This window comes from Oncorhynchus tshawytscha, linkage group LG23 (genome assembly GCF_018296145.1).
Source record: "Oncorhynchus tshawytscha isolate Ot180627B linkage group LG23, Otsh_v2.0, whole genome shotgun sequence".
Taxonomy (NCBI): Eukaryota; Metazoa; Chordata; class Actinopteri; order Salmoniformes; family Salmonidae; genus Oncorhynchus; species Oncorhynchus tshawytscha.
This window is the reverse complement of record NC_056451.1, coordinates 13,909,065-13,936,342: the sequence shown is the minus strand read 5'-3', so window position 1 is coordinate 13,936,342 and position 27,278 is coordinate 13,909,065. Positions and strand designations below refer to the sequence as shown.

The 27,278-nt window shown below is 46.7% G+C and overlaps 1 protein-coding gene across 1 annotated transcript in view; it reads left to right on the top strand.

Annotated features, from left to right (window-relative positions):
- LOC121840589 (neural-cadherin-like) overlaps positions 1-25,096 on the top strand; it is a 119,937-nt gene extending 94,841 nt beyond the window's left edge. Inside the window, exons 13-34 of the mRNA XM_042304651.1 lie at positions 729-978; positions 1,818-1,945; positions 2,099-2,285; positions 3,016-3,159; positions 9,058-9,341; positions 11,084-11,713; positions 11,826-12,822; positions 13,411-13,504; positions 15,464-15,657; positions 16,019-16,254; positions 17,009-17,286; positions 17,384-17,598; positions 18,352-18,479; positions 18,634-18,761; positions 19,730-19,841; positions 20,973-21,153; positions 21,255-21,421; positions 21,521-21,785; positions 22,232-22,412; positions 22,541-22,794; positions 23,545-23,702; positions 23,862-25,096. Coding sequence (XP_042160585.1) covers positions 729-978; positions 1,818-1,945; positions 2,099-2,285; positions 3,016-3,159; positions 9,058-9,341; positions 11,084-11,713; positions 11,826-12,822; positions 13,411-13,504; positions 15,464-15,657; positions 16,019-16,254; positions 17,009-17,286; positions 17,384-17,598; positions 18,352-18,479; positions 18,634-18,761; positions 19,730-19,841; positions 20,973-21,153; positions 21,255-21,421; positions 21,521-21,785; positions 22,232-22,412; positions 22,541-22,794; positions 23,545-23,702; positions 23,862-24,458 — 5,808 coding nt within the window. The 3' untranslated portion in view covers positions 24,459-25,096. The remainder of the gene's footprint in view (positions 1-728; positions 979-1,817; positions 1,946-2,098; positions 2,286-3,015; positions 3,160-9,057; positions 9,342-11,083; positions 11,714-11,825; positions 12,823-13,410; positions 13,505-15,463; positions 15,658-16,018; positions 16,255-17,008; positions 17,287-17,383; positions 17,599-18,351; positions 18,480-18,633; positions 18,762-19,729; positions 19,842-20,972; positions 21,154-21,254; positions 21,422-21,520; positions 21,786-22,231; positions 22,413-22,540; positions 22,795-23,544; positions 23,703-23,861) is intronic.
- The last annotated feature ends 2,182 nt before the right edge of the window (positions 25,097-27,278 follow it).

Below are 27,278 nucleotides of genomic sequence, written 5' to 3'. Positions count from 1 at the left end.
GTGACACCATGTCTGTGAAATCCCATTGATGGGCTCCCTCTGTACCCAGGTATGCGCGGCAGCGATATACTTCCCCGTATCATTTCCTGTCACTTTGGTTTTCTCTGACACGGTTCCTGGAAAAGAGAGAGTGGGAGCGTTGTGAAAACCCTGCAGCCTTCATTTAGAACCGGATAGTCTGGAGCTGATTTTACAGTGGAAAGTGTCTCCAAAAAGTGTTAATATCAGTTCAATAGGAACTTTGATGGATTAAGCTTGGAGTGTCTCCAATGTATTCCTGAAGTGGAGTCAGCAGTAGGGAGATGGCTGTGCTGATTTTAGAGTGGTCCGCTCACTAATAATGCTAATTATCTTTAGGGAGCTTTGGCCAAAGCCTGCTCCTTTTGTTAGGCCTTGGTTCTTTTTCAGTAATTCCCCTCCAAGATAAAATAATAATAATAATCTATCGGACATTACAGCATGCCCAAGCAGGTTTCTCAAAGTTTTCTGTGTTGTACCTCAGGAACACACACTGGTACTCAAATGAACCTGCACAGACAAAAGAACACACTCACTCTGTTCAGACATTCATATAAACACACACACACATTCACTCTGTTCAGACATTCATATAAACACACGCACACACACACACATTCACTCTGTTCAGACATTCATATACACTTGCATATATATCCACCTCCCTATCCTATCACTAATGATGTCATATCCTGCTTCCTCTCCTCCAGACGATCAAGGCCACTTCACCGCTGGGTGACCCTAGAGTGACCTATAACCTTGAGGAGGGTCAGGTCCCAGAGACCAACATGCCTGTCCGCTTCTACATCAAACCCAACAGGGCAGATGGCTCTGCATCCATACTGGTGGCTGAGCCTCTGGACTATGAGACCACGCGCTTCTTCACACTAAGGGTCAGAGTGCAGAACGTAGCTGCTGTTCCACTGGCCTCTTTTACTACCGTCTACGTCAATGTTACAGGTAGGAGGCATTTTAAGATTTTAACAGTGTGTATATTGTCGTGAAACACTGGATACATTTACTCTTGTAAGACTATGAGGCATGCAACTCATGGAAGCAGCTGTGGTCCTCTATAGCTCAGTTGAGAGAGCATGGCGCTTGTACTGCCAGGGTTGTGGGTTCAATTCCCAGGACCACCCTTATCTAAAATGTACACACTCACAACTGTAAGGTGCTTTGGATAAAAGTGTCTATTAAATGGCAATTATTTTATGTACAGTACCTTTTCGTCTTTGGTCATGACAGTGCTGGAGTGAACTGAGATGTTATGAGGAAAAGAGAGAGAGAGGACAGCAGGCAGGCTTGAAGCTCCAGCTCAGTTAATGAAGGGGGGAGGCTGAGAGGAGGAAGAGAGGAAATTGAAAGGTAATGACAGGGAAGATGTAGTCCCTGGAAACCTGTTGGAGGACGGTGTAATCAGCTAGCGACAGAGAACACTAGCGGCTAAAATGACTGCTTGTTTAGCGATGACTCATACCACATGCGCCAGTGAAGGAGGCGGGAACACAAATATCTAGTTCTAATAGCGTGAAGAAAAGTGGGTCTTCTTGTCTGACTTTGTCAATAATTGTATTTTTGGGGCGTTTAGGGAAATCAAATGTTCCTCATCTTATGGATACCTAGAGAGTAGTCTTATAACCTGGAGAGTCAGTGACATAAGAGTTGGGTTTGTCTACTTAGCATTAGCATTGTTGAGGTCAAAACAATAGGTGTGGTAGGACCTCTGTTAGCAGGCTCTTAATAGAAGGCCTGTATCACATCCCTAACCCTGACCTCTGGCCTGTCTCTCCCCTCTCCAGATGTAAACGACAACGTTCCCTTCTTCCTGTCCTCCACCTACGAGGCTACCGTTCCAGAGGGGGCAGAGATTGGAACATCGGTGGCCCAGGTTTCTGCTACGGACCTCGACTCAGGCCTCCATGGAATGGTGAGGACCCCGGCGGACTCTATTGCGAATGACTACATTTCACATAATCACTTGATTTTCTTATGATTTTCAATGAGAATAATTCAACATATACACAATATTGTATGTCATTTTGTCCTGATATTGCATTAACGTTTCAATCTTTGTCTACAGATAAACTATGTGATCTTGAAGGATGAGAGTGGAGACTCTCAGTACTTCAGTATTAACTCCTACACTGGGGTCATACACACCCGGGCCTCGTTTGACCGTGAGCAGAAAGGTTCCTACCTCATAGAGGTCCAGTCTCAGGACAGCTCTGAGTCAGCCAGGCCTGGACAGCAGGGCCAGCCCAACACTGGTGGGTACCTACACTCCTATGCATACACACATGTTTGCAGTCCACACACGGGCACACCTGTCCAGACAGGGAATCTCTGAGTATCATACTCTCTCATAATAGTTAGCTCTGTCCCCTTACCAACCCTATCCTCCATCACCCCCCCATTACCTAACCAGTCAATAACACATCAGTCGTTTTCTAACCAGGCAGTAACAGGAACACACAGAAACACAAAACACACACACACAGACATACACACACACCAGCTGGCTCTATCCCTGTTATTCGAGCATGAACTTCATTCATTAAGACGTCGTTAGCGATGCGCTAATGGAACGAGCTAATGGCTAATCTGGGTTTTGGGTCAATAACGACTCGCACACAGAGGTACAGCAAAAGAGCAGTGATGCTACGATCATCCCACCAACACACTGTTTGTTCAAGCCATCAAGGTCCCGCTAGAGTTCATACGGAAATGACTAGCTAATGCACATTATTCTCCCCTTTGCCCTTGTTGGTATTACACTGCTGTGTTCTGTGAGGTTAGATGGTTACTGCTTCTGTTTTCTCTTGCCAGGTGGAATACTTAGAGTAATGTACTCTCTTTTTAATGTCTTTGGTCCGCATAGACCAAGCCAATGTAATTTAATGTCAGAGTACTATACATTAGTGTTGCTGTCTCAGTCCATGCTTCAATCTGGATTGGTTGTTAGTCCTGAGTAAAGATCCCTCTCATTGGTTCACACAGACACGGCCTACGTACGGATCCTTGTGACGGACGTCAACGACAACGCTCCGGCTTTCGCCCAATCGGTGTACGAGGTGAGCGTGGAGGAAGACAAGGAGGTGGGCTTCGTCCTCATCACCGTGACGGCCAATGATGAAGATGAAGGTGAGGCACATTGGGCTTGGTCTCAGGGTGGGGAGGGGTCAATCAGTCAACCTGGGTTTAGACTTTTTTGTCATTGAAAAAATAGCGCTCACAATGATAAGTTAATAAGTAAAGTTACTAGTGCTAATTTCCTGGGACGTAGTTCTAACATTATTTGGACAGCACTGTTTGTCATCCTAGTGTTTACTCCCATGGAATATTATCTTTCATCTTTACAAAGGCCTTGGCAGATACAAATCTGAAGACACACGAACATAACAATTGAGAATTGAATGTAAGCACAATGTCAGTCCTCTGAGTCCAGTAGTCATAATGTCTTTGTTGAAGTGCCTGATACCCATAGAGGACGTGGACTCTAGTGGTACAGTGTGTGTTGATCCTGGTGTCGCTTTTCCTACTTGTCTGTTCAACTCTGTCTCTCAACTGTAATGGAATCACTCCCTCTCCCCCTGTCACTTCCCTCTGTGCTTATGAATTCCTGTCAATATCAAGTTGATTTTTCTGTTGATGCTTTGACAGGCTCCACAGAGATTAAGAAAAGTATAGGAGGTATATTTATGTAAAGAATACTCTGTCTTTCTCTCTCCGTCTCTGACTCCCACTCTGTCACTCTCTCTATTCCTCTCATTTTCTGTCAGAGCTTGTTAGCAAATCTCTGTGGTGAATGTGGGAAGTATGGATGCGGCCCCCCGAGGTAGTCATTTGATGTTTGTCTCTTTGTTTCTGTTTGTCCCTCGTCTCTCCTCCTCTGAAAATTAATAAATAAGAAAAACAGTGTGCCGTCTTAATGACAACGGTAAATCCTTTGTGGGAGTAGATGTCGATCATTGTTTTGGTGGAAATGACACCTTCCATGATGCCGACACAGGTGTTGAAATGACATCTGATTTAATGGGCTGCTACATTACATTTAAAGAGTTAGCAAATGACTAAGACGAGAAGTGGGGCCACCATTTTGAATTTAGGGTTTGTTTTTGTTTTTCCTTTCCAATGTTCAGTTGAATTAGCAACTGTCTTGGCTCTGCTTTTTATCCCTCTTCAGACACCCCTAGCCTGATCCCTTGGCGGATTTGTAAAAGCATACAGCCCAAAAAGACACTGAAGCAGAATTAAGAAGTGCTAAGATAGCAAACTTACCGCAAACAACAACTATAATTCCCTCCCAAATGCTCCGGCTTATCCCGCCACCGCTCTGTAGACTTTACCCCAATTCGCCATCTCAACAATGTGTCCATCTGGTAATTAGGGAAAACGTCTCTCTCGACGGAGAGACAGGAGTGAGGGGAATAAACTGCTGTGGTGGCCATTTTGTCTCCCCCTGGCCTCCCACGCAGGTGTCCAAGTAGGGAGATGATCTGTATTAGCGGGGAGATTAGCTGTAAAACATGACACGATCCCTGGCTAAGCGCTAGCCTTGCTGAGCAGGCAGGTCTTGAGGGGAGGTTTGAGCTCAGCCAATCCTGGCTATGCTTGTGGTGGTGTAAGTAGGGTTGATGTCTGCCTGTGTTGTCTAGTCTCTTGTCTCGTGGTGTCTCATCTCAGATCCTCTCGTCTCATTTCTCATATTTCAGACCTGCTAATTTTGTGTGTCTCCTTTCCCTCCCTCTCTTTCAGCTCTCCTGGCTCATCTCTGGTCTTTCCTCTGCTTTCCTCTGTCTCCTTTCCCTCCCTCTCTTTCAGCTCTCCTGGCTCATCTCTGGTCTTTCCTCTGCTTTCCTCTCTCTCTCTCTCTCTCTCTCTCTCTCTCTCTCTCTCTCTCTCTCTACCTCATTATTCTGTCTATCATTTTCATCCCCTCTGTTTTCTTTTCTTGTGCTACTGTCCCATTTTCCGGGGTCAGTCATAGTGTTGAGTGTGTCATTTCAGTGTCCCATGTTGGTGCTGGAGGTGACAGTGTTCCTATGGATCAGTGGTTGACTGTCACACTCCACAGCCCTGTGATACATACACACACAGCTTAGTGATACATACACACACAGCTTAGTGAAACAGTTCAGGTGAAATCACCTCAGTGTTCATTGACCAGTGAAGCTTGCCTGCCTGCCCTGATGTCCATCCACCCTCTCATCACATCATCACACCCTCACACATCAACACACACACACACACACTGTCGTTGGTCCAGGTGTGCATGTGTGTGTGCTTCTGTAACAGGATTAGTGACCTCCAGTTTATATATGGTCCCCTACTCTCAGAGTCTCTCACCAACCTGTCAACATCCACAAACCATTTAGCATTATAATGATGACACACACACACACAAAATATCCATACAACAATACACCTTTATCGTGCTAGTGGTGTGACAAGGCAATTCACATCTCATAACTCTCCCATTACAATCTTCAGCTGAGGTACTTCCATTGGTTTCTCTGTGACCTCTCTTTACCAGTCACCACTGTTCCACCATACGGTGGATGCTACTCCACAACAGAGATAGTCAAGTAGACAAACACATGGAGAGATCTGTTTCATATGAGAATATCCCCTGTGTATTTCATTTCAAAGCACGTCAAGGGCCTTTTTCCATGAAATCCCAATATTTTCCCATTACACTCCCAGTGGAACTTGGGGAATTGAATAATTAGGGAACAGATCCGTGGGGAATAGAAGGGCCCCTGTTAAACGCTCCCCCCAAAGCTGATTAGTTTCAGCGTCTTTTGTTGCAGACAGACATCCTTTTAGGATCGGGTTTCTATCCCCAAGTGGAAAATGTGCTGAATTAAGAACTTTTGGATGGGCTTTAACAAGATCAAGTTTATTTTTGCTGAGGTTGACATTGGAGTTGAGTTGAGCTGAAGGTTTGTCAGTAAACAGATATAGGTTGTCTAGCTTAATGGTAAGCAGATTGGGGTAGTGGATGGGGTCCAATACATGGTGTGGGGGGGATATGCTAGTGACCTTAATCACAGTTTTGGGGCCTTCAGTGGAGCTCCTGCTTTGCTTAGGATGAAATCACTTAACCCTTGAGCCCCCCTGATGTGCACAGTTGTCCCCCTCACCAGTCTTACTTAAGGGGGGTTAACCATATGGCCAGACCGATCATTAGGGAGGCGGCCGGAGGCAAAAGTACAGGAGCTACTCCCTGCCACCCAACACACACTCACACACTTACTCACTCACTCACTCACTCACTCACTCAACACACACACACCCTCTTGGCGAGTGTCACGGCAGATCGTGCTCAGAAGCTTTGACGGCCAGCGCACTTAAGCCCCCTCCACACACACACACTCCCGATAGGAGCATGACATGTCGTAATGAAGGCCCGACATGTCTCACACAGATGGTGTTTGTCTCCTAAAATCTCCTCCGTGCTGGTAAACAGGGCCCGAGCCAGATGCAGACAGACAGGGAGTGTGGGTATGTGTGTGTCTGTGAGAGAGAGAAAGAGAGAGAGACGGAGAGAGAGAAACAGTGTGTGTTTGTGTTTATGCGCATATGTCTGAGCGTGGGGGTGGGAAGCTGGTGCAGGAACTAGTACAATATGAAATGGAGATTGTTTATGGAATGGAATGTGTCATGTTTAGTGTAAGTCATCCAGCCTTGTGCACATCTGCGTTCTTGACAGTCCTTTTCATACATCTCTACTCATCAGACTCACTACTGTAGAACCTCAACCACGTCCTTATTCAGCTCTTACATAGCTTTATAAGGACTAGTATGAAGGTCCCACTGTGGAGCTCCACAATGGAGCACCCAGCACTCTAACATGACAGACACCAGCAGTCAGGATTCAGACTCCTTTGATCCCATCTCATTATTCCCATTTCCCAGACCGGGAACGCCATCCCGACCTAGCCCTCTCCTCTCCGCTTCTGATGGGGTATCTGATTAGGGTTGACAGTGGTAGAGTGGATGAGGTTAGAAAGGAGGAATGAGAGAGTGAAGAGGAGAGGAGATAAGATAACAGGGGAGGATAAGAGGGATAAATTAGAAATTAGAAATTAGAAAGATGTGTGCATGCATGTGTGAGAGTATTCACAAATATGTGCTGTACAAGTCAAAAGTTTGGACACACCTACTCATTCAATGATTTTTCTTTATTTTTTACTATTTTCTGCGTAGTAAAATAATAGTGAAGATATCAAAACTATGATAATAACACATATGGAATTGTGTAGTAACTTTGTGTAGTAGCTTTGCATACTCTTGGCATTCTCTCAACCAGCTTCATGAGGTAGTCACCTGAATGCATTTCAATTAACAGGTGTGCCTTGTTAAAAGTTATTTTGTGGACTTTATTTCTTTCTTAATGCATTTGAGCCAATCATTTGCGTTGTGACAAAGTAGGGGTGGTATACAGAGGATGGCCCTATTTGGTAAAAGACCAAGTCCAGCTCAAATAAGCAAAGAGAAATGACAGTCCATCATTACTTTAAGACAGGAAGGTCAGTCAATCTGGAAAATTTCAAGAACTTTGAAAGTTTCTTCAAGTGCAGTCACAAACACCATCAAGCGCGATGATGAAACTGTCTCTCATGAGGACCGCCACAGGAAAGGAAGACCCAGAGTTACCTCTGCTGCAGAGGATACATTCATTAGAATAACTGCACCTCAGATTGCAGCCCAAATAAATGCTTCACAGAGTTCAATTAACAGACACATCTCAACATCAACTGTTCAGAGGAGACTGCGTGAATCAGGCTTTCATGCTTGCAAAGAATTGCTGCAAAGAAACAACTACTAAAGAAGAAGAGACTTGCTTGGGCCCAGAAACATGAGCAATGGACATTAAACCGGTTGAAATCTGTCCTTTGGTCTGACGTAGTGTAGGTGTACTGATGATCTCCGCACGTGTGGTTCCCACCGTGAAGCATGGAGGAGGAGGGGTGATGGTGTGGGGGTGATTTGCTGGTGACACTGTCTGTGATTTATTTACAATTCAAAGCACTCTTAAACAGCATGGTTACCACAGCATTCTACAGTGATACACCATCTCATCTGGTTTGCGGAAAATGGGTTAGTGGGACTATCACTTGTTTTTCAGCAGGTCAATGACACAACACACCTCCAGGCTGTGTAAGGGCTATTTGACCAAGAAGGAGAATGATGGAGTGCTGCATCAGATGAGCTGGCCTCCACAATCACACGACCTCAACCCAATTGAGATGGTTTGAGATGAGTTGAACCACAGAGTGAAGGAAATACAGCCAGCATATGTGGGAACTCCTTCAAGGAGAAAAAACATTCCAGGTGAAGCTTGTTGAGAGAATGCCAAGAGTGTGCAAAGCTGTTATCAAGAAGAATCTAAAATCTAAAATATATTTGGATTTTTTTAACACTTTTTTGGTTACTACATGATTCCATATTTGTTATTTTATAGTTTTGATGTCTTCACTATTATTCTACAATGTAGAAAAAAGTAAAAATAAAGAAAAACCCTTGAATGAGTAGGTAGTCCAATCTTTTGACTGGTACTCTAAGTACATTTGTTGGGTGCACCTGTGTATTTTTAACTGAACACACTGAGGACATGAAGGGGGTAGGAGAACCGGTGGTGCCTGAGACAAAGTTGAGGTGGGGGTGGGTGAGACCAGCCCTCACTGCCTTCTGTATTCTGTCTAATGAGGCCCACTGTGAGAGAAACTGATGTTTTCCTCCGAAATATTTGATAGCCGGATGGCACTGTGTGACTCAGAGAGGGTATTGTGGGGGTTGTTCTTTTGTGTTGAGGGCTGTTGGAAGTGTGAGGTAGTCTTTTTGTTTTTGTGCGGCACGTGTTTGTACATGTGCAGATTGTCAGCCTGTAGGCTTGTGTGTGAGAGTGAGCACACACATACCACAGCATACTGCCTGTAACTATGTCCTCCTTTCTCCTCCTTTAACATGGACTACTAGTTCTACCTTGTCTAACCAATAAAAGCAACCTTGAAACAGCCATATTTCCTTGTCCAGGTGCCAATGCCAAGCTCCGCTACCAGATCACCTCTGGCAACACCATGGGCACCTTTGACGTGGAGCCAGAGGTGGGCACCATCTTTGTGGCCCAGCATTTAGACTACGAGATGGAGCAACGCTACGAGCTGAGACTGGTGGCCTCCGACGGGAAATGGGAGAATGAGAGCCTAGTGGTGGTCCAGGTGGTGAACCGCAACGATGAGGCGCCCGTCTTCGGCCAGACAGAGTACCACGCCGCTGTCACAGAGGAGCTGACCGAGTTGCCCGTCTTCGTGCTGGAGGTCAGATGTCATACATACTATAGGCTATGGTTCCCCAACTGGCGGCTCATGGGCCGAATTTGGTCCACAGGTGGTTTTATTGGGTTCCCCAGGTTTTCTGAGCAAAACTATTTTTTTAATACTTTATTTTCAACACCAGGAAATCAGCTCCAAGTGATTTTAATTTTGGAACTCTGTTCGCAAGTATTCCGACACATACTAGAGATACACCCGTATACAAATGTAAGCAAGGTTTGAAATTATTATGTTTTAGTCAAAAAGTGTATCTGTTTGGGCTTCTTCAGTCAATTTTCGGTCTAAAAATGATTTGTAATTATGTACCGGCCCCCGACTATCCACTCAAGAAGAAAATCGTCCCGTGACTGAATCTAGTTGATGATCCCTGCTCTAGTCCCTACGTACTGGTTTGCCTCTTATAACAGCCACATAAACAGTGCATTACACCATTAGGTTGTTTCATTAACTTACAGAGCCTCCTGTCTTTAGCTGGAGGTCAGAGGCCATTCATACATAGTCCCTTTGTAACAACGACAATAGCAGGGTATGACAACTGATATTTGAAAGCCTTTTTTGATAAAGCTAAACTTGCTGTGAGGAGGTTCTGTTTTATACATGCAGTATTAAAACATTGAATAGAATGGAAGTGAATGCAGTGACATTGTCCACCCATTGATGGAAATGTGGCTTTGGCTTCACCTCTCAAGTAGCATAATATATATACGGTAACTCATCGCACATGTGGGCATTGTGTGAAATCAAATAGGCTCCAATGTTATACTCCTATCCTAAAGTGTTGATACCTAATAGTACTCAACATGAGCACCCACAGTTTGCCCATGATAAATAGTTGTGGAGCCTCCTGCTTTTTCTTAGGCTTTCATTGTGTACCCAGCCTAGTTTCGTCACACCTATTCCCAGTAAAACTGTTTGTGCATGTCGCCAAGGTAAATCAGATTAAGAAGGAGTACGATTCATGAGGGCATGGAAGTAATCCTAGAGAGAGAGGCATGTGTCACAGTATTCAACCCAGGGCTGCTTTCCTGGTGGTGGAATTGATTTGATGTGCACTCGGTTCCCCTCTAATGCACTTAATAGTTTCCAGTGTGTGGCAGGCAGCCATCCCTTCCCCAAAGTCCCTTCATTCTGTATATGAATACAATCCTGCAGAAAGAAAAAAGATTGGAAATCCAATTTGAAATGAGTATTTACCTGGCCTTGGCTGTCGTACGCCGCACCGTGTCTCGATATTGTCTTCTCATTGCATTGTCAGGAAATGGAGAGAAAAAATGTAAACTTCAAAGGCTTTTGTAAACAAACCCTCCGGTGAGAGGGGAAGAGAGGAATAAAGAAAGTGTATTTCTTCTTTTGCTGGCATCTATTAACTTTTAATTGCATTGTGCGTTCTGGTGATAGATGTGGGGGGAAGTGTCTGAGCTTGTCCTTCACACAGAGATAACATGAAGGCAGGCTAATTATCCATAGAGGAAAACCAGGAAAATGGTCTTATTTTTGTTGCAAGGCAACAGACTGTATATTGGCTACTACAATCAATTCTCTTTTCATGTCCTATTTTTGGGGCCAGATGGAATCTGAAGAGGCAGAATATCCGTAAATGAACAGAAATGGTTAAATCAAATTATATTTTCATATTTCATTGAATTGAAAAGAAAAGAAAAATTCTAAGCAGATTCTATCCGGCCCTACTGTCTAATGCTAGGTTTTTGGGGGATTCCTGTTTGTAGGTTTCAGCCACCGACCCAGACCAGGAGGCAGACCAGAGCGCCCTGCGCTACTCACTCCACGGCCAGGGAGCTGGCAGTGAGTTCACCATCGATGAGTGTACGGGCCGCATCTACGCCCAACGCCGTCTGGACCGTGAGGAGCGCCCGGCCTGGCGTTTCCTGGTTCTGGCCACCGATGAGGGAGGGGCGGGACTCACTGGCTTTGCTGACGTCCTTTTGGAAGTTCATGACATCAACGACAACGCACCAGTCTTCCCATGCCCGGCGCCGGACGCTTCAGACTGCTTTGTTGGCCACGTGCCTGAGAACTCTCCCGCCGACACCTCAGTGATGGAGATAAGGGCCACGGATTTAGATGACCCCAAGGCCGGGAAGAACGCCATACTGACCTACCGCATCGTACAAAACGTTCGCAACGAGATCAACCTCAATCTGTTCTCCATCAACCCTTCAACTGGAACCATCAGTACAGTTCTACGGTCTCTGGACCGTGAGGCGGAGGACCGCTATCTGGTTGTGGTTGAGGCCAGGGATGGTGGGGGCTTGTCCGGGACTGGAACGGCTACTATCATGGTATCAGATGTGAATGACCATCCACCAGTCTTCACCCAGAGGGTCTACAATGCCCAGGTTTGTTCACCTGCTCACCTGTTCACCTGTTCACCCCAACACTGTTGCACTGTAATATGTTTGAGTATTTTGTTATCAATATTTTAATGTAATTTGTTATCAATATTAATAGGTGGCGGAGGACCTAGAGGTGAACAGCGAGGTTCTGGCGGTTTCCGCCAGCGATGGCGACCAGGGTGAGAACGCAGTGGTCACTTTCAGCATCGTCGGAGGCGACGAGGACAGGAAGTTCTTTGTGGAGACGGACAAGGCGAACCGGCGTGGTGTGGTGCGGCTGAAGAAGAAGATGGACTTTGAAAAGCCCCACGAGAGAACGTTCAACTTGACTGTGAAGGCGGAAGACGCAGACTTCTTCAGCCTGGCATACTGCCTGGTTCAGGTGGAGGATTCCAACGACCACGCACCCGTCTTCTTCCCACAGTTCTATGAGGCTCCTGCCATGTCTGAGGACGTGTCTGTTGGCACCATTGTGGCTCAAGTCACCGCTGCCGATCTGGACTCAGGACTAAATGGCCGCTTCTCCTACAGCATTGCCAAAGAGTCTGACCCCTACGGGCAGTTCCTGGTGGACCAGTCAGGCTGGGTGGTAGTGGCTGACTCTCTGGACCGGGAAATGGTATCCCAGCACAGACTCATGGTCCTGGCCACCGACACGGGCAGCCCGCCACTCACCGGCACCGCCATCGTTATGGTTACCGTACTGGACGTCAATGACAACGGGCCAGAGTTTGAGGTGCCCTACAAGCCCATTGTGTGGGAAAACATGGCTGCCCCCCAGGCGGTGAGAATAAACGATACATCCCTGCTTCTCCACGCAGCCGACCGCGACTCCTCACCCAATGGTGGACCGTTTTCCATCCGTCTCCTGATGTTAACCTCCGATGCTACCAGCTTCAACCTGACTGACCTGCGCAACGGTAGCGCTGCACTGACTACCCTGCGAACCTTTGACCGTGAACGCCAGAAGGAGTACCGCCTTCCCATTCTCATGATTGATAGCGGGTCTCCCCCAATGAGCTCAACCAGCACATTGACGGTTGTCATCGGCGACAGGAATGACCACCCCCACTCTCCGGGCCACACCGACTTCTTCGTGTACAGCTACCATGGTATGTTTCTCCAGTGGTCTGCTGATGTTGCTACAACACTACTTGTCACAGTTGAATGCTTACGGACTCTTGAAGCCCCACATCACTTATTTAGTATTTCATGCCATCTGTCAGCTTGCTGTAACTGCTGGAAAAACTCTGCTTTTCTGTCATGTATTTTTAGTAGATTCTCTGTATGGGTTTTGCCAGATGAAAGTACATTAACCCTCTAATAAGAATTCATCATGTATTTCCAAAATGCCATGAAGCAAACAATTTACTTAAGCTTAAGTCCCAGGTTTGATAGGCATATAAACAGGAGCCATTACATGTTTTATTTTATGTCACGCCTAAGGGGATTACAGCACTCCATTTAGCTTTTTGGAGGGAAAACGGGAGCTAACATGCTAATGTGTGCACTTCCCCTGCTGTGTTTTCAGAACCGTGTCCATATGTGCCAACGAGGCGACGCTCTCCAACTTATCTTCCCTCTTCCTCCCCTCCTCCTCTTCTCCCTTTCTTTATTTTTCTCCCTCACTCTGAGAGCTTTAGGTGTACGACAGGGAAGGGTTGTCTTCCAGCACCTAATTCTGAGTTTCCACCCCGTAGGTGTTCTCCCCACGACAGTGCTTGGACAGGTTCAATCCCCTGACCTTGACGACTGGAGCGAAAAGGTTTACAGATTCCAAGGCAAACCCCCCAGGTACTTTGATCTCCTCACTAAAGTTGGAATGAAGCCCGGCCACTTAAGAGAGAGGAAAAGAGAATAAGACAAAAGAGTGTACAATAAGAGGGGAGGAAAGTGTGGGATTGAAAGAGAGAGAGACAGAATGTAAAAGGAGAGAAAGATACATTTTAGGTGAAGGAGAAACAGGCCGTTTAAGAGAAACAGAGAAAGTAGAAATAGATTGGAAGAGAGAGCAGGAAAGGGAGAGGGAAAGGGAGAGGGAAAGGGAGAGGGAGAGGGAGAGATGAATTGTCAGGAGCACCATTATTAATACTTCATAAAGAATTGTATTGAAAATTCCCAGTGAAGCGAGGCACGGCGCTCTGGTTTTGTTTGATGGGTGCGCAATGTTTGGTGTGCACTGAAAAGAAGCTGATTACACTGCTGGCACCTCTCCCTCTAATGAGACACCTGTAATCGGAAGAGCTAGTAAGCACACGAAAAGATGACAAGGAACAACAGAGAGAGAAAGTGAGCAAGAAAGAGCCATTACCATGTTGAATCCCCAGTCAGCAGATCCCAATGCGTCTCGAAGGACCAAACTATATGGATCATTTCATTATACCTACCAGCCATCGGTGTAGATGATGATTTGAAGCCTATTTGTTTTCTGTCTCCAAAGTGCTGTGTTGCATGTTTGCCCCGGCTAGCTCTGCAAACAGGGATTCATTAATGTATTACATTAACATGATGTCCCGGGGAGGGATGACATAACACACATCTCCCCACAGCTCAGCACCTCTTCGATTGGGCCAGCCGGTTTAATTTTCTTATGGCTCAGATAATTACCTCGTTTGGCCTGACTTCTGAAGGTCACGGGCCATGCATAACCAGCTTTTACTGTTACGTAAGAGAGAGCCATGGCACCTTTTCAAATCTCTTTTGATCGCAGGCCAGTGTGTGAGGGTACTTACCTTGGTGTGCCATCAAACGATGTGATGCTAAAACAATAACGTGGTCATGTGGTAAAGCTAGGTGTATCTGCAAACATTTGTTTGTTGCTCCAGTTGTACAAAGGCTCTATAGAACAGAACTTACATACTGTACTGCTTCTTTCTGTACTGCCCCCCCCCTCCCATTTTCAGTAGAGATGGAAGCTTCAAAAACAGAGACATCAGATGAACTCCTTGGCATTGACCTCTAACTTGAGAGATGAGGAGAAAGTGAGGTAGATGGAGATAGTCACAGCAGAACCATCATCATTCCCTTGTCATGATCTGAGCCAGTGATAAGGACCAGAGTGGACAGGGGCCAAGTAAATAGAGGGATGATAGATGGAAGGGGAGAGAAGACATGAGTAGATAGCTGGGAAGGAGAAGAGTCACTGTAATAGAGGGAACAAGGACATGTGAGTAAGAAAAGTTAGAGAAGTGAGAAGTAGACTTTAGGAGCAGGATAGGATAGAAAGTTCTGCAGTATTAACATGGGGCTTAGGTAGAGCTGGTGGGGTTAGTGTAGTGAGAATGTGTCTATGGGGAGTAGGCAGAGAGACGTAGAAGGAACCCAAGAGGCTGTGGGAGCAGGTTCAGGGGGAATAGGTTTTTGATAGAGTGAACACTGAACTGGGTATTCAGGGAATAGGGTAATAGAGTTAACAGGGGGCTAGGTGGAAGGAGGGAGGGGTGCAGGAGAGGTAGGGTAGAGGGGGTTGCATTGATACTGATAGTGAAGCCATCTATAATGCATGTGGCTGTCTCCCTGGACAGTTCAGTGTTTTAACGTGAGATGGTGAGCATGGAGGGAGGCCAGGGATAGTCCTGCATGGATGAACACCGGAGGGACTTACTGCTGATCTCTCTTACTCTCTGTTCTCCCCCCTTCCCTCTCTTTTACTTCTATGCCCACTACCCCCCTTTTCTCTCGATCTTCTTCCATTTCTCTCTCCCTCTATCTTGCTCTCTCCATCCATCTCCTCCTCCCTCCTCCCTCTCTCAGCGGGTTGTTCAGTCTGAACCACAACTCAGGCCAGTTGATTATCAGAGAGGGGGCCCCTGTACCGGTGGGTTCCTACAGCCTCGAGGTGCGTGTCTCCGACAAGACCTGGCCCGACGTGACCTCCACTGCGGAGGTCGTTGTCATGGAGCTGGACGAGGAGGCGGTCCAGAACGCTGGCTCTTTGCGCCTGTCCAGTGAGTTTTGCCACCTAGTGTATCAGCCAATATTGTCACTTTTCACTATTTTTCATGGTCACTGACCACAGACCATAAGGAGCTAATGCTGTCATAATGTTTCCATGTGTGATGACATACATGCTTGAGTGCTGTGTGGCAGGCTTTCTTGTATCTAATAGTTCCCTAAGGTCGTGGTTCACATCACCCCCAGGCCCCAGCTGAGCATTTACAAACACCTGACTGATCTGTACAATCGTTACCTGTAGAACATTGGGCAGGGGAGTGCTTTGCCAGGGGCATTCCACTTTGTAGTGTGTTGAACTACAAAATGATGAACTGAGTGTACTGACCATTCAACCCCACCATCCTGTTGCTTCAGACATCACAGTGGAACAGTTCTTCAGTAGTGCACCGGGTCAGGAGAGTTCTTTCTCCCGCCTGGGTCGTCTTCTCTCCGAGCTTCTCCAGACCGACCGGGACAACGTCCACGTCTTCTCTGTCGCCAATGGCAACCGCCAGGGTGAGCGCGAGGTCAACGTGTGGTTCGCCGCCCACGGCTCGCCGTACTACAAGGCCGAGAAACTCCACGGCAATGTGATGGCGCATAAAGCTAAGGTGAAGATGGGATACACACTAAGTGTCTCATATAAGAGTTTGAATACGCATAAAGCTAAGGTGGAGATGGGATACACACTAAGTGTCTCATATAAGAGTCTGAATACGCATAAAGCTTCACACTAGACAACGTTACAATCATTCACACTATCTCACACACAGTGATGCACTACTAAAAAGAAACTCATATTTAAAATCTCACACACACTTAAACACACACACACACACACTGACACCATGCTCAACAACATACATATTTCTCACACACACTTATTCACACACACACAGCGGCACACTACTCAAGTGTGTGTACATTTTTCATGTCCATTTAAGGCATGAGATAGCATCTGGTGACCCAATCTTGTGCCGGGGGAACAGAATGGGAGAGAGGGATGGATGGATGGAGAGAAAAAGAGGGATGACAGGAGAGAACGACTGAGTCTTTATAAAGTCCTCTCTCGTCCATAAATCCTAAGCTGTTTTGTAGTGGGTGTTGCGCTGCCCAGAAGCAGTTGTTTATACACTGGATGTGTGTCACTGACAGTTTTACTGCTGCCTGTTAAGGTTGAATGGAACTGGTGAGTTGCTTTTAAGCCATTGGAGTCAGATTGAGTCAGAACAAATTCATCCAGAGACATCACCTGACTGTAAATGAAGACTATGAAAGACTGATATGAAGACTGATTCAAACCAATTTGATTTCACTGACAGGCAGTAGACTGACGCTCTCTTTCTCTCCCCCCTCCTCTCTCAGTTGGAAGCAGCGCTGGGTGTGTCTATCTCCCAGGTGGGTATAGACGAGTGTCCCTACACAGACTGCAGTCAGTCGGGCGGCTGCAGCAGCGACGTCACCTTCAGCCTCACCCCCACCGCCCTCAGCTCCGGAAACACCTCCCTGGTGTCTGTCTCCGCCTCCTCTGAGGCACGCTGCGGCTGCAGGGCCAGAGAGAGCCTGCACCAGGCCTGCTCCTCTTACCCCCGCAACCCCTGCCTCAACGGAGGCACCTGTGAGGACAGCGAGCTGGGATACAGGTACGACGGCCGAAGACAGTTGGAGCCAAGAGCTCTCACTAGTTAGCATTAGCTGTTAGAAATAACACATTCACAATGTTTCTCCCCTGCCGTTCAGGTGCAAGTGTCCACCCATGTTTGACGGGCCTGAGTGCCAGCAGACCAAGCACTCCTTCCGCGGCCAGGGTTACGCCTGGTTCCCTCCCATCAGGCCTTGCTTTCAAAGCCACATCTCATTGGAGTTCATAACCGAGTCAGCCAATGGGCTGCTGCTCTACAACGGCCCTCTAGGCCCCGCCCAGGCCGGAGAGCAGGAGGACTACATTGCTCTGGGTAAGAACATGCAGCCTACATGTAGGCCCTGAACAGAAACAACCACACCATAGTCCATCCCACTTACTCCTACTTCCTACTTTCAGTGTGTCTGGATATGGATAGGTAAGCAATATGGGGATCGACTGGCAACCAGCACTCTTGATCAAACCTCTAGTGGAGGTGACACTCATATCCTCATAAGCCTGCGTCATATTCAGGTCCCTATAAGCCATGTGGCTTTTATGTCAAGTCATGTCCCCCCTAATCCTAATGTCACATCCCAGAGGTCCTATATGTCCCTAAAAGATTAGTCCAGTTTAGCCTTTAGAAAGGCCTTACATAATCTGTTTGGTAGCCCCGTCGCATTCATTTATGTCATTATCGAGCCTGCTCCATGTTCCCCCGCTCCGGGGATAGCAAATCGAACATGGCTGCTGAATTGATTGCGGTGAAGCATTTTTCACTGGTTCTGCTCAACTGAGTAGCAGTGTAGAACACAGAGGTTGGTCAGGTCACACACCATGTAGTCATACACACTTTCACACGCATACTGTTATTGCAACATTAAGGTGGCTTATCAATGTAACTCTGTATATTGGTGAGTCAGACAATTTCAAGCGCTTGGTGGCTCGATTGGCTTGTTTCCAAGAATATGTTTGTGAAAATGACTAGATTGATTGATGCAGAGTCAGAATGTGTTTCCACTGTTATGTGATCTCAAGCTTCGAAGTGCTTATGTCTCCTCATCCCTGTTTCCTGTCTCTCTTCCAGAATTGAGGAATGGCGTTCCGACCCTCAGCATCAGCCATGGATCGGGATCACTGACGCTGCAGCTCCCAGCGAGATCCACCGTCACGGACCGCCGATGGCACCGCCTGGACATCGTCAGTGACGGAAAGGTCCAGGCATATTCCCAGAGGGGTTGGAGGAGGAACTGGTTGGGGATTGGGGAATAGCCGATGGGGGAATCCTCATTGGGATGCTTACATTATGAACTGAGCTAGGACCTGACTGTGAACATGACGGTGGTACTATATGATGTGTTTAATCCAGGCAGTTCAACTGATCCTAGACCAGTGTTCGGGGGCAGTGGTGAATGAGGTGGAGGGTCTAGTGGTGGAGGTGCTGGAGACAGATCAGTCTGGCTGCAAGGCTTCTGGCAAGACCCCTGGCAACCTGAGGTAAGAGGACACAACTGTAGACCACTAGACTACTACAGACCACTGAAGACCACTACTGACAAACCATGTTATGCACAAGCTAACACTAGCTGGGTTCCCATCCAATTGGCGACAGATTTTCATGTGAATATTGTAAAATCAGCTAAATAAAAACGATGTGCATTTTCTTAGCAGAGATGTGTTTCCATCAAACTGACCTGTTGCAGATAAAAGTCTGTGCGTGATGACGTAGTGCACATAAAGATACCTTTTGCGGTCAAATTCCCCAAAATGTCCCAAATTTTCCCAAACACAAAAATACAAGTTAAATGCGTTTCAATCGTATTTTAAACTATACTGATGGTTTTCTCGCAAAATGTTTTTTGTTGTTATGTAGCGAGTGTGCCCACTCTGGTATTGGCACGTGCTCTCTAGCCAATAGCGCTATCTGAAAGATGTTCACTAGAGCGCACATGTAGCCGACATGATGAGGTTATTATTATGGACAAAAGAGATATTCTTTTCATTTGTTAAACAGCCGCCTAGCATCGATTATCATGTCACCAGAGTAAGACCCTCGATATTTATTGGAAAGGAGCATCAAGCTCATCAACGTGCGCTTTAATCACCCTGTGAAGTTCATCATATCCTATTTCATCTGTAGCCTAATAAATGGCATGCTTTCCTGACGAGTCATAGTGGGAGGACTACACAACATGTCATCGCGTGACTCCAAGTTTACTTCGATATAATGGTTCATATTTCGATGTTTCTCGCATAATTAATTTTACCAACACAAAAAGATAGCGTAGCGTATTTTGTTTTGTCGACATTTGGAAAGTTTCCCGAAAAAGATTCTGTTTCTGTCAGGCCTGTCATGATATTTCTGATCCGACATGGTCTTTGCTTGCATAAACAGGTTGGATGGAAACCTGGTTACTGACTCTTATTCTTCTTACTCTTCTCTCCCTCTCCTCCCCATCTCCCAGGTTCCTGAATGTGAACCAGCCTCTCCAGCTGGGTGGGGTGAAGGTGACCTCCACACACAGACGCTACAAAGCTTTCACTGGCTGCCTCAGGAACCTGGTGGTCGATAGCAAGGTAACCTCTCTACCCTAACCTCTCTCTTCCCCCCTCCCTTGCTTTCTCTTTCTTTCTCTCCCTCTGCATTAAAGTCACACCTCCTCCTCTTCCTCCACCACCTTTTATTCCCCACTTCTCTAGTAGTTCTATCCTTTCCTCACTGTCACAGTGTTTTCATGCTCCCCATCAGAGTGACAGAGCTGTCTATCCATCAGACTGATAGTGACAGGTTTATGAACAGAGCTGAGAGGAGGCGGAGACTGGCAGCTGTATTAATATACCTGGGAAGAAGAGATGCTTTAAGTCTGTTTACTCTATGGGGTTGTCAATATTCATTTGTTTGTGAGTGGATTTTTCCTACAGTGTTTTGAGAGGCAGTGTATGTGTCTTCCAGTTGGGAGAGTGTTAGCTTCTCTGTCTCTTTTGCGACTTCTCTCTGCAACGTGTGTGTGTGTGTGTGTGTGTGTGTGTGTGTGTGTGTGTGTGTGTGTGTGTGTGTGTGTGTGTGTGTGTGTGTGTGTGTGTGTGTGTGTGTGTGTGTGTGTGTGTGTGTGTGTGTGTGTGTGTGTGTGTGTGAGTGCGCACGCCCGCGCGTGTGTCAACCTCTTTGTGTGTGTCTTCTGTTGGCACTGGCTGAGAGAGTTAGACAGACGGTCGTTTGAGCACAGCTTATGAAATGAGGACAAAAAAACGATTTCAAAGTCCAAATAAGACATAAATTAAAAGAACATCTCCTCCATAAACTATTCCTGAAAGCAGATTAGCTTGTGTGGTTTTGCGTCACTGCTGGGAAATATTGAAGGGAGGGAAAATGGGACTGAAGTGGTGGCCATTTTGGCTCAAATGGTTGACAGTTGACCATATACAGTCCTGTTTGACATGAATAATTAGGGGAGAGGAGCACAGCAGGACAGCATGAGTGATGACCATTTTGGATCAGACAGTCGATTATGTACAGCAACAGTAGTAGCCATTTTGGCTCAAGAAGTTGACCATATAAAGCCCTATTTGACATGGGGTGGGAAAGGAGAGGATCACAGGACAGCAACAGCATCCATTTGAGCTCAAATGTTGATAACTGACTCTGAGGGCTCTCTTTATGCTTCTCTAAGCTGATATTTCACCTATAATGTACATCTCTCTCTGGAGGTGTATGACCTGGGAATTCCGGGGGAGAGCTTGGATAGTTCCCCAGGCTGTGGCCTGACAGACGGGGTGTGTGTGACAGCAAGTGGACCCTCCTGTGGCGTCCACGGGACCTGCCTGGGCGAGTGGGGCTCCTTCAGCTGTGACTGTCACCCCGGGTACAGCGGGCACAAGTGTGACAAAGGTAGGTGACTTTGCTGGTGGACTGGTTCTTCTTCACAGCAGTATTTTGGTGTGTGAATGTGTGTGAGAGATTATTAACCATATCGCCTCTCCCCCCTGTAGCTCTACCAGAGTGGTCCTTCGCCAGGGACAGTATGCTACGCTACCAGCTGAGGGGGGGGGGTAGCCCCCGTCGTACACACATCCAGCTCCTGCTCCGCACGCGCTCCTCCTCTGGCACCCTGCTCTCCATGACGTCCCACGGTGCCAACGAGTACATCATCCTGGAGGTCAGTGCCCTGCTGTCACATCACTCACAGGACCCAATTTAGTCAATTGGAAAGTGAAAAGTGGCTACATTTGCTGACGTCCTCTCTCCACTCTCTCAGATCGTAGACAGCCACCTGTCGGTGCGTGCCAATCTGGGTGACGGTGCCCACTCCCTTCGCCTGGCCAGCCAGCGGGTCGACGGGGGCCAGTGGGTCCTCGCCAGCTTGCATCGTCATGACAACCTCTTCACGCTGCGCCTGGAGCAGGGCGGTGGCTCGCGGGAGGCCAGGGCCTGGATGGGGAACAGGCGGGAGATTGTGGTGCACCCCTCCAGTGTGCTGCTGGGGAATGGACCCACCCCGGGACAATCTGCTGACTTCCAGGGTAAGACGGTCTCCTCTTCTGTCCTTTCCATGTTTTCTCTGCTGGTTCTCTCTTCTTTCTCCTCTGTCTCCTCTTTGTCTCAATCTATTCTCCTGTTTTCCTGCCTCCTTTCATCCTCTCTTCTCATCATGTCACCTCATCCTGTCTCTACTCCTCCCCTCCTCTCCATTGTAATGGTCTCCTCTCTCCTTGTGTCTGCCTTCTAGCTCTCAGTGTGTGTATCTTTGGCTGGGTCAAAAAGCCACAGGTCCATGTCAAGGAGTGGCTGATCTTTCTGTCATTTTGTTCCATATTTTTTACAAAATCTTTCCCTTTTGTCCCTCTATTTGACTTTACCAAGGCAAATACATTTCTTAGAAGTAGCAATCACAGAAAACAATCATCTCTGATGATCTTTTATCCCATTAGTATTGGTCTGTCATTAAGTCTCCCTTTCTCTTTCGCAGGCTGCCTGCGGGATGTGAGGCTGAACGACCACTCCCTCCTTCTGGATGGTCAGAGTACCGAGTTCAGCACGGTGTTGGAGCGGAGGGGGGTGACTTCAGGTTGTGACTCAGACGCCTGCAGTGCCAAGCCCTGCCGCAGCCCCCTCTACTGTGTGGACCTGTGGAGGAAACACCAGTGCAGGTGTGTGAGGCTGACTACACACACATTTAAACACATACAAGCACTATCTCACACACACACAATCTTACACATGCCAAGGACACACAGACATAGTTAAAAGAACAAACCTGTTCTCCGCCCTCTCCCAGGTGTCCAGGTGGCCAGGTGACGGTGACAGACGAGACATCAGGCCACCACCGCTGTGTGCCCTCCCCCTGTGGACCCTCGGCCTGCCGTAACAGGGGCACCTGCCACGCCCTGACCCCTGACAGCTGGCAGTGCCGTTGCCCCGAGGGGTTCAGAGGTCAGCGTTGTGAGGTGGGCCAGATGAAAGCCCACCGTATGGCCGCCCTCAGCCCGGGCTCCATCCTGGTCATCAGCATGTGTCTGCTCGTCTTCTTCGGTAAATATGGGTGACTAAAACCCTCTCTTCACATGACCTTTTACCCTTCGTATAGTGAGCTGTTTTTACGGAACATTAAGCGTGCTTAAAGACATCAATAGAGTAGCCATTATAATGCTGTCCATTAGCAGCATTGATAAACACCATACAGATAGATGTGTAGTTAGATGTATGTAGAAGGGAGAGCAGGGGAAATAGACTAGAGACTAGAGGGCCTGTTCAATAACAGTGACACGTGACAGGTAGCGAGGTTTGTATGAGCCTCTGACGGGTACGGCTCTGTGATGTCAGACTAGCAGTGCCCCCGAGGACCCCTCTGTCAACGCTGACGGCCCTGATACACGACGCAGCGAGATCATAGCCCCATGCCAGGGAAAGGAGAGGGGGATGAGAAGTGGAGAAGGCGAACATAAACATCTGAGTGCTAAAACTAGAAATGTCAAGCGAGATGAGGAAAAGGGTGAAGTAGCTACAGTGGTGAATGTCTAAAAATCAGTGATGGTTAGACTTGCAGGGAGAGTGAGGGGAAGTTGAGAGAGATGGCATGAAGGGAGAGGGGAAAAGAGTGTAGGATTGCCTGAGGGACGGTAGATGGCCGACAGAAGACAAGAGGTGAACGTGAAAAGGATAGGTTTTGCTTCATCTCTTTCCCTTCAACACTCAGATGCATGTAGAGTACAGTAGTGTTATCTCTCCATCTCTTCCATCCAGTCTAATGACTGAACTGTTTCCTTTCTCTGTGTCCTGTAGCTGTGCTGGTAGCTGTGACAGTGTGGAACCAGAAGGGCAGTCGTAGTAAGTTCCAGAAGAGGGGCAGGTACCACCTCCCTGCAGAACACCAGAGCTGGGAGGACATCAGAGAGAACATCCTCAACTACAACGAGGAGGGAGGAGGAGAGCAGGACCAGGTACACACACACACACACGCACAGGTCAGACATTGCAGCACAGCGAAATGACCTACGTCGCTGTTCATTGAGATTGATTTCTAAATTGACCACTAGATGGCATCATTTACTTATTTTTCATACTTATGTTTTTAATTTGATGCCATTTCATCCCTCCAGAATGCCTATGACATCACAGAACTGAAGAGGCCCCTGTGTTCCAGCCTGTCCCAGTCCTCATCCTGCACCACGGCCCCTCTCATCAAGTCCTCCCAGGGCTCCCAGGAGGAGGTGCACCCCGCTGGCTCAGCCTGCAGCTCAGGGACCCCCTACCTCCACATCCCCCACCACCACCACCGCCATCATCATCACCACGCTAGCAATGCTAGCTATACTAATGATAGTAATGATGCTCATGCTATCTCCCTGGGCCACTGCCCCATGGACTTCAAGAGCTACGTAGCGCGCATCATCTGGGAGGCCGACAATGACAGTCAGGAGTTCCCGCAGGACAGCTATCATGTCTGGAGCATCGAGGGCGCCGGGTCCCCGGTCGGTAGCCTCAGCTCGCTGGGTTCTGCTATCTCCCACGATAAAGCAGAGGAAGAGGAGGGAGCAGCCTTCAGCTCTGACCGGCTATCCCACTGGGGGGACAAGTTTGAGGCTCTAAGTGAAATGTACGAGCGACCGGCGCTGGCGCTGACATACAGGGAAGCTTTGAGTTACAGCCAGAGTCAGAGGAGCCATAGTCAGGACAACCTGCCACACCCTTTTTAGGGTACTCATAAACCACAACCCATCATACACTGCAACATTGACTGACTTAGTTCCTGCTAGTGATTGTGTCTGGTGTGTCAATGCTGGTTGGTAGTAAGGGAAACAAAGCACACAGAGAATTGGCTCCTGTTATTTTTTTCTTCATGTTGACAGGTTTGTTGAAGCTTTATGTGGTGGAAGAGGGATTACAAGTCTTAGTGAGATTAATTAATTTATTCTGTTTTATTTCTCTCGGTGATGTGTTGTAACTCTATTTATTTTTGCTCTGAAATGATGTTGAACCAACAGGGACAATGTTGTTCTTCTACATTATAAGGACTTTGAACTTAATGTGTCAAATGTATATGTTACCGGTACCATTTATTTTGTATTCTAACGTTTTTGTTTCAGACATCCTATTGGATAAAGACAGTCATGCCAGGGAAACGGGCAAACGGAGAAGCTCTGATGTGTTCCTTTACCACATTCTATCCTGTGAGAATATATATTAACAGCATTTTTGCCCTACACAGGGGGAGTTCCCCTTCTTCAGTTCAGCAGGAGGTAGATATGATCTCTAGGAGGAACCTTATATACAGTGCCTTGCGAAAGTATTCGGCCCCCTTGAACTTTGCGACCTTTTGCCACATTTCAGGCTTCAAACAAAGATACAAAACTGTATTTTTTTTTAGAAGAATCAACAACAAGTGGGACACAATCATGAAGTGGAACGACATTTATTGGATATTTCAAACTTTTTTAACAAATCAAAAACTGAAAAATTGGGCGTGCAAAATTATTCAGCCCCCTTAAGTTAATACTTTGTAGCGCCACCTTTTGCTGCGATTACAGCTGTAAGTCGCTTGGAGTATGTCTCTATCAGTTTTGCACATCCCATTCCTCCTTGCAAAACATTTTTGAACCATTCCATTGTAGATTTTGCTTTATGTTTTGGATCATTGTCTTGTTGGAAGACAAATCTCCGTCCCAGTCTCAGGTCTTTTGCAGACTCCATCAGGTTTTCTTCCAGAATTGTCCTGTATTTGGCTCCATCCATCTTCCCATCAATTTTAACCATCTTCCCTGTCCCTGCTGAAGAAAAGCAGGCCCAAACCATGATGCTGCCACCACCATGTTTGACAGTGGGGATAGGGTGTTCAGGGTGATGAGCTGTGTTGCTTTTACGCCTAACATAACGTTTTGCATTGTTGCCAAAAAGTTCAATTTTGGTTTCATCTGACCAGAGCACCTTCTTCCACATGTTTGGTGTGTCTCCCAGGTGGCTTGTGGCAAACTTTAAACAACACTTTTTATGGATATCTTTAAGAAATGGCTTTCTTCTTGCCACTCTTCCATAAAGGCCAGATTTGTGCAATATACGACTGATTGTTGTCCTATGGACAGAGTCTCCCACCTCAGCTGTAGATCTCTGCAGTTTATCCAGAGTGATCATGGGCCTCTTGGCTGCATCTCTGATCAGTCTTCTCCTTGTATGAGCTGAAAGTTTAGAGGGACGGCCAGGTGTTGGTAGATTTGCAGTGGTCTGATACTCCTTCCATTTCAATATTATCGCTTGCACAGTGCTCCTTGGGATGTTTAAAGCTTGGGAAATCTTTTTGTATCCAAATCCGGCTTTAAACTTCTTCACAACAGTATCTCGGACCTGCCTGGTGTGTTCCTTGTTCTTCATGATGCTCTCTGCGCTTTTAACGGACCTCTGAGACTATCACAGTGCAGGTGCATTTATACGGAGACTTGATTACACACAGGTGGATTGTATTTATCATCATTAGTCATTTAGGTCAACATTGGATCATTCAGAGATCCTCACTGAACTTCTGGAGAGTTTGCTGCACTGAAAGTAAAGGGGCTGAATAATTTTGCACGCCCAATTTTTCAGTTTTTGATTTGTTAAAAAAGTTTGAAATATCCAATAAATGTCGTTCCACTTCATGATTGTGTCCCACTTGTTGTTGATTCTTCACAAAAAAATACAGTTTTATATCTTTATGTTTGAAGCCTGAAATGTGGCAAAAGGTCGCAAAGTTCAAGGGGGCCGAATACTTTCGCAAGGCACTGTAACTAAAGGAAAATTGATTAGACGAAGAAAGCTGTCAATCGTGTTGCTTGTTCCTTGATATGTGTAAGTTATCCGTTCTCATATGCAAGAGATTCTAGAGCCTCTAGACTATTGTCAAAGACTTTCCCTTTCAATCACGGTCTAATTGCACTAGTGGATGATTCTCAGTCTTGATTGCAGAATCCATTTGCCAAAAAACAAGTACAAACCTTAAAATGCTTAGAATGGTAAAAGCATTGTTGATATGCCCGGTGAGAAACCTTCACTTGGCATCAATTATGTGTATTATAGAATATAGTGATGGGTTTCAGATAGGAAATATTTTTATACTCCAATATAGACATGATGAACCCAGCCCTCGTGGTGCACTGTGTTGATGTGTCTTACAAGGACGTGCTCCTTTCTTCTGTTTCTAGCTCTATGTCGGTTCAGAGATGGTGTTGTGTGATGCCAATCATGTCTGAAACTTCCTGTCCTATCGTCTTGGAAACAAGAGGGCAGGATGAACCCACAGTGTCCTGACAACGTCTGATGAATGTTTTGTGCTAAAGGAGACAGGAAATACAGGGAGGGGTTGGCTGCGGAGGAATAGTTGTGAGTAGTCAAAGAAAAATCAAACAGTACAATCACAGAAACTCCATTGCCGACAATTATTTTATAATTGATCTGATTGAAATGGTTCTATTTTTGTTGCCGTAGGTAGACAAAAACTCCACAAAACTAGCTCTCCAAAATGTCTTCACTTTAAGATTTTGTTCTTG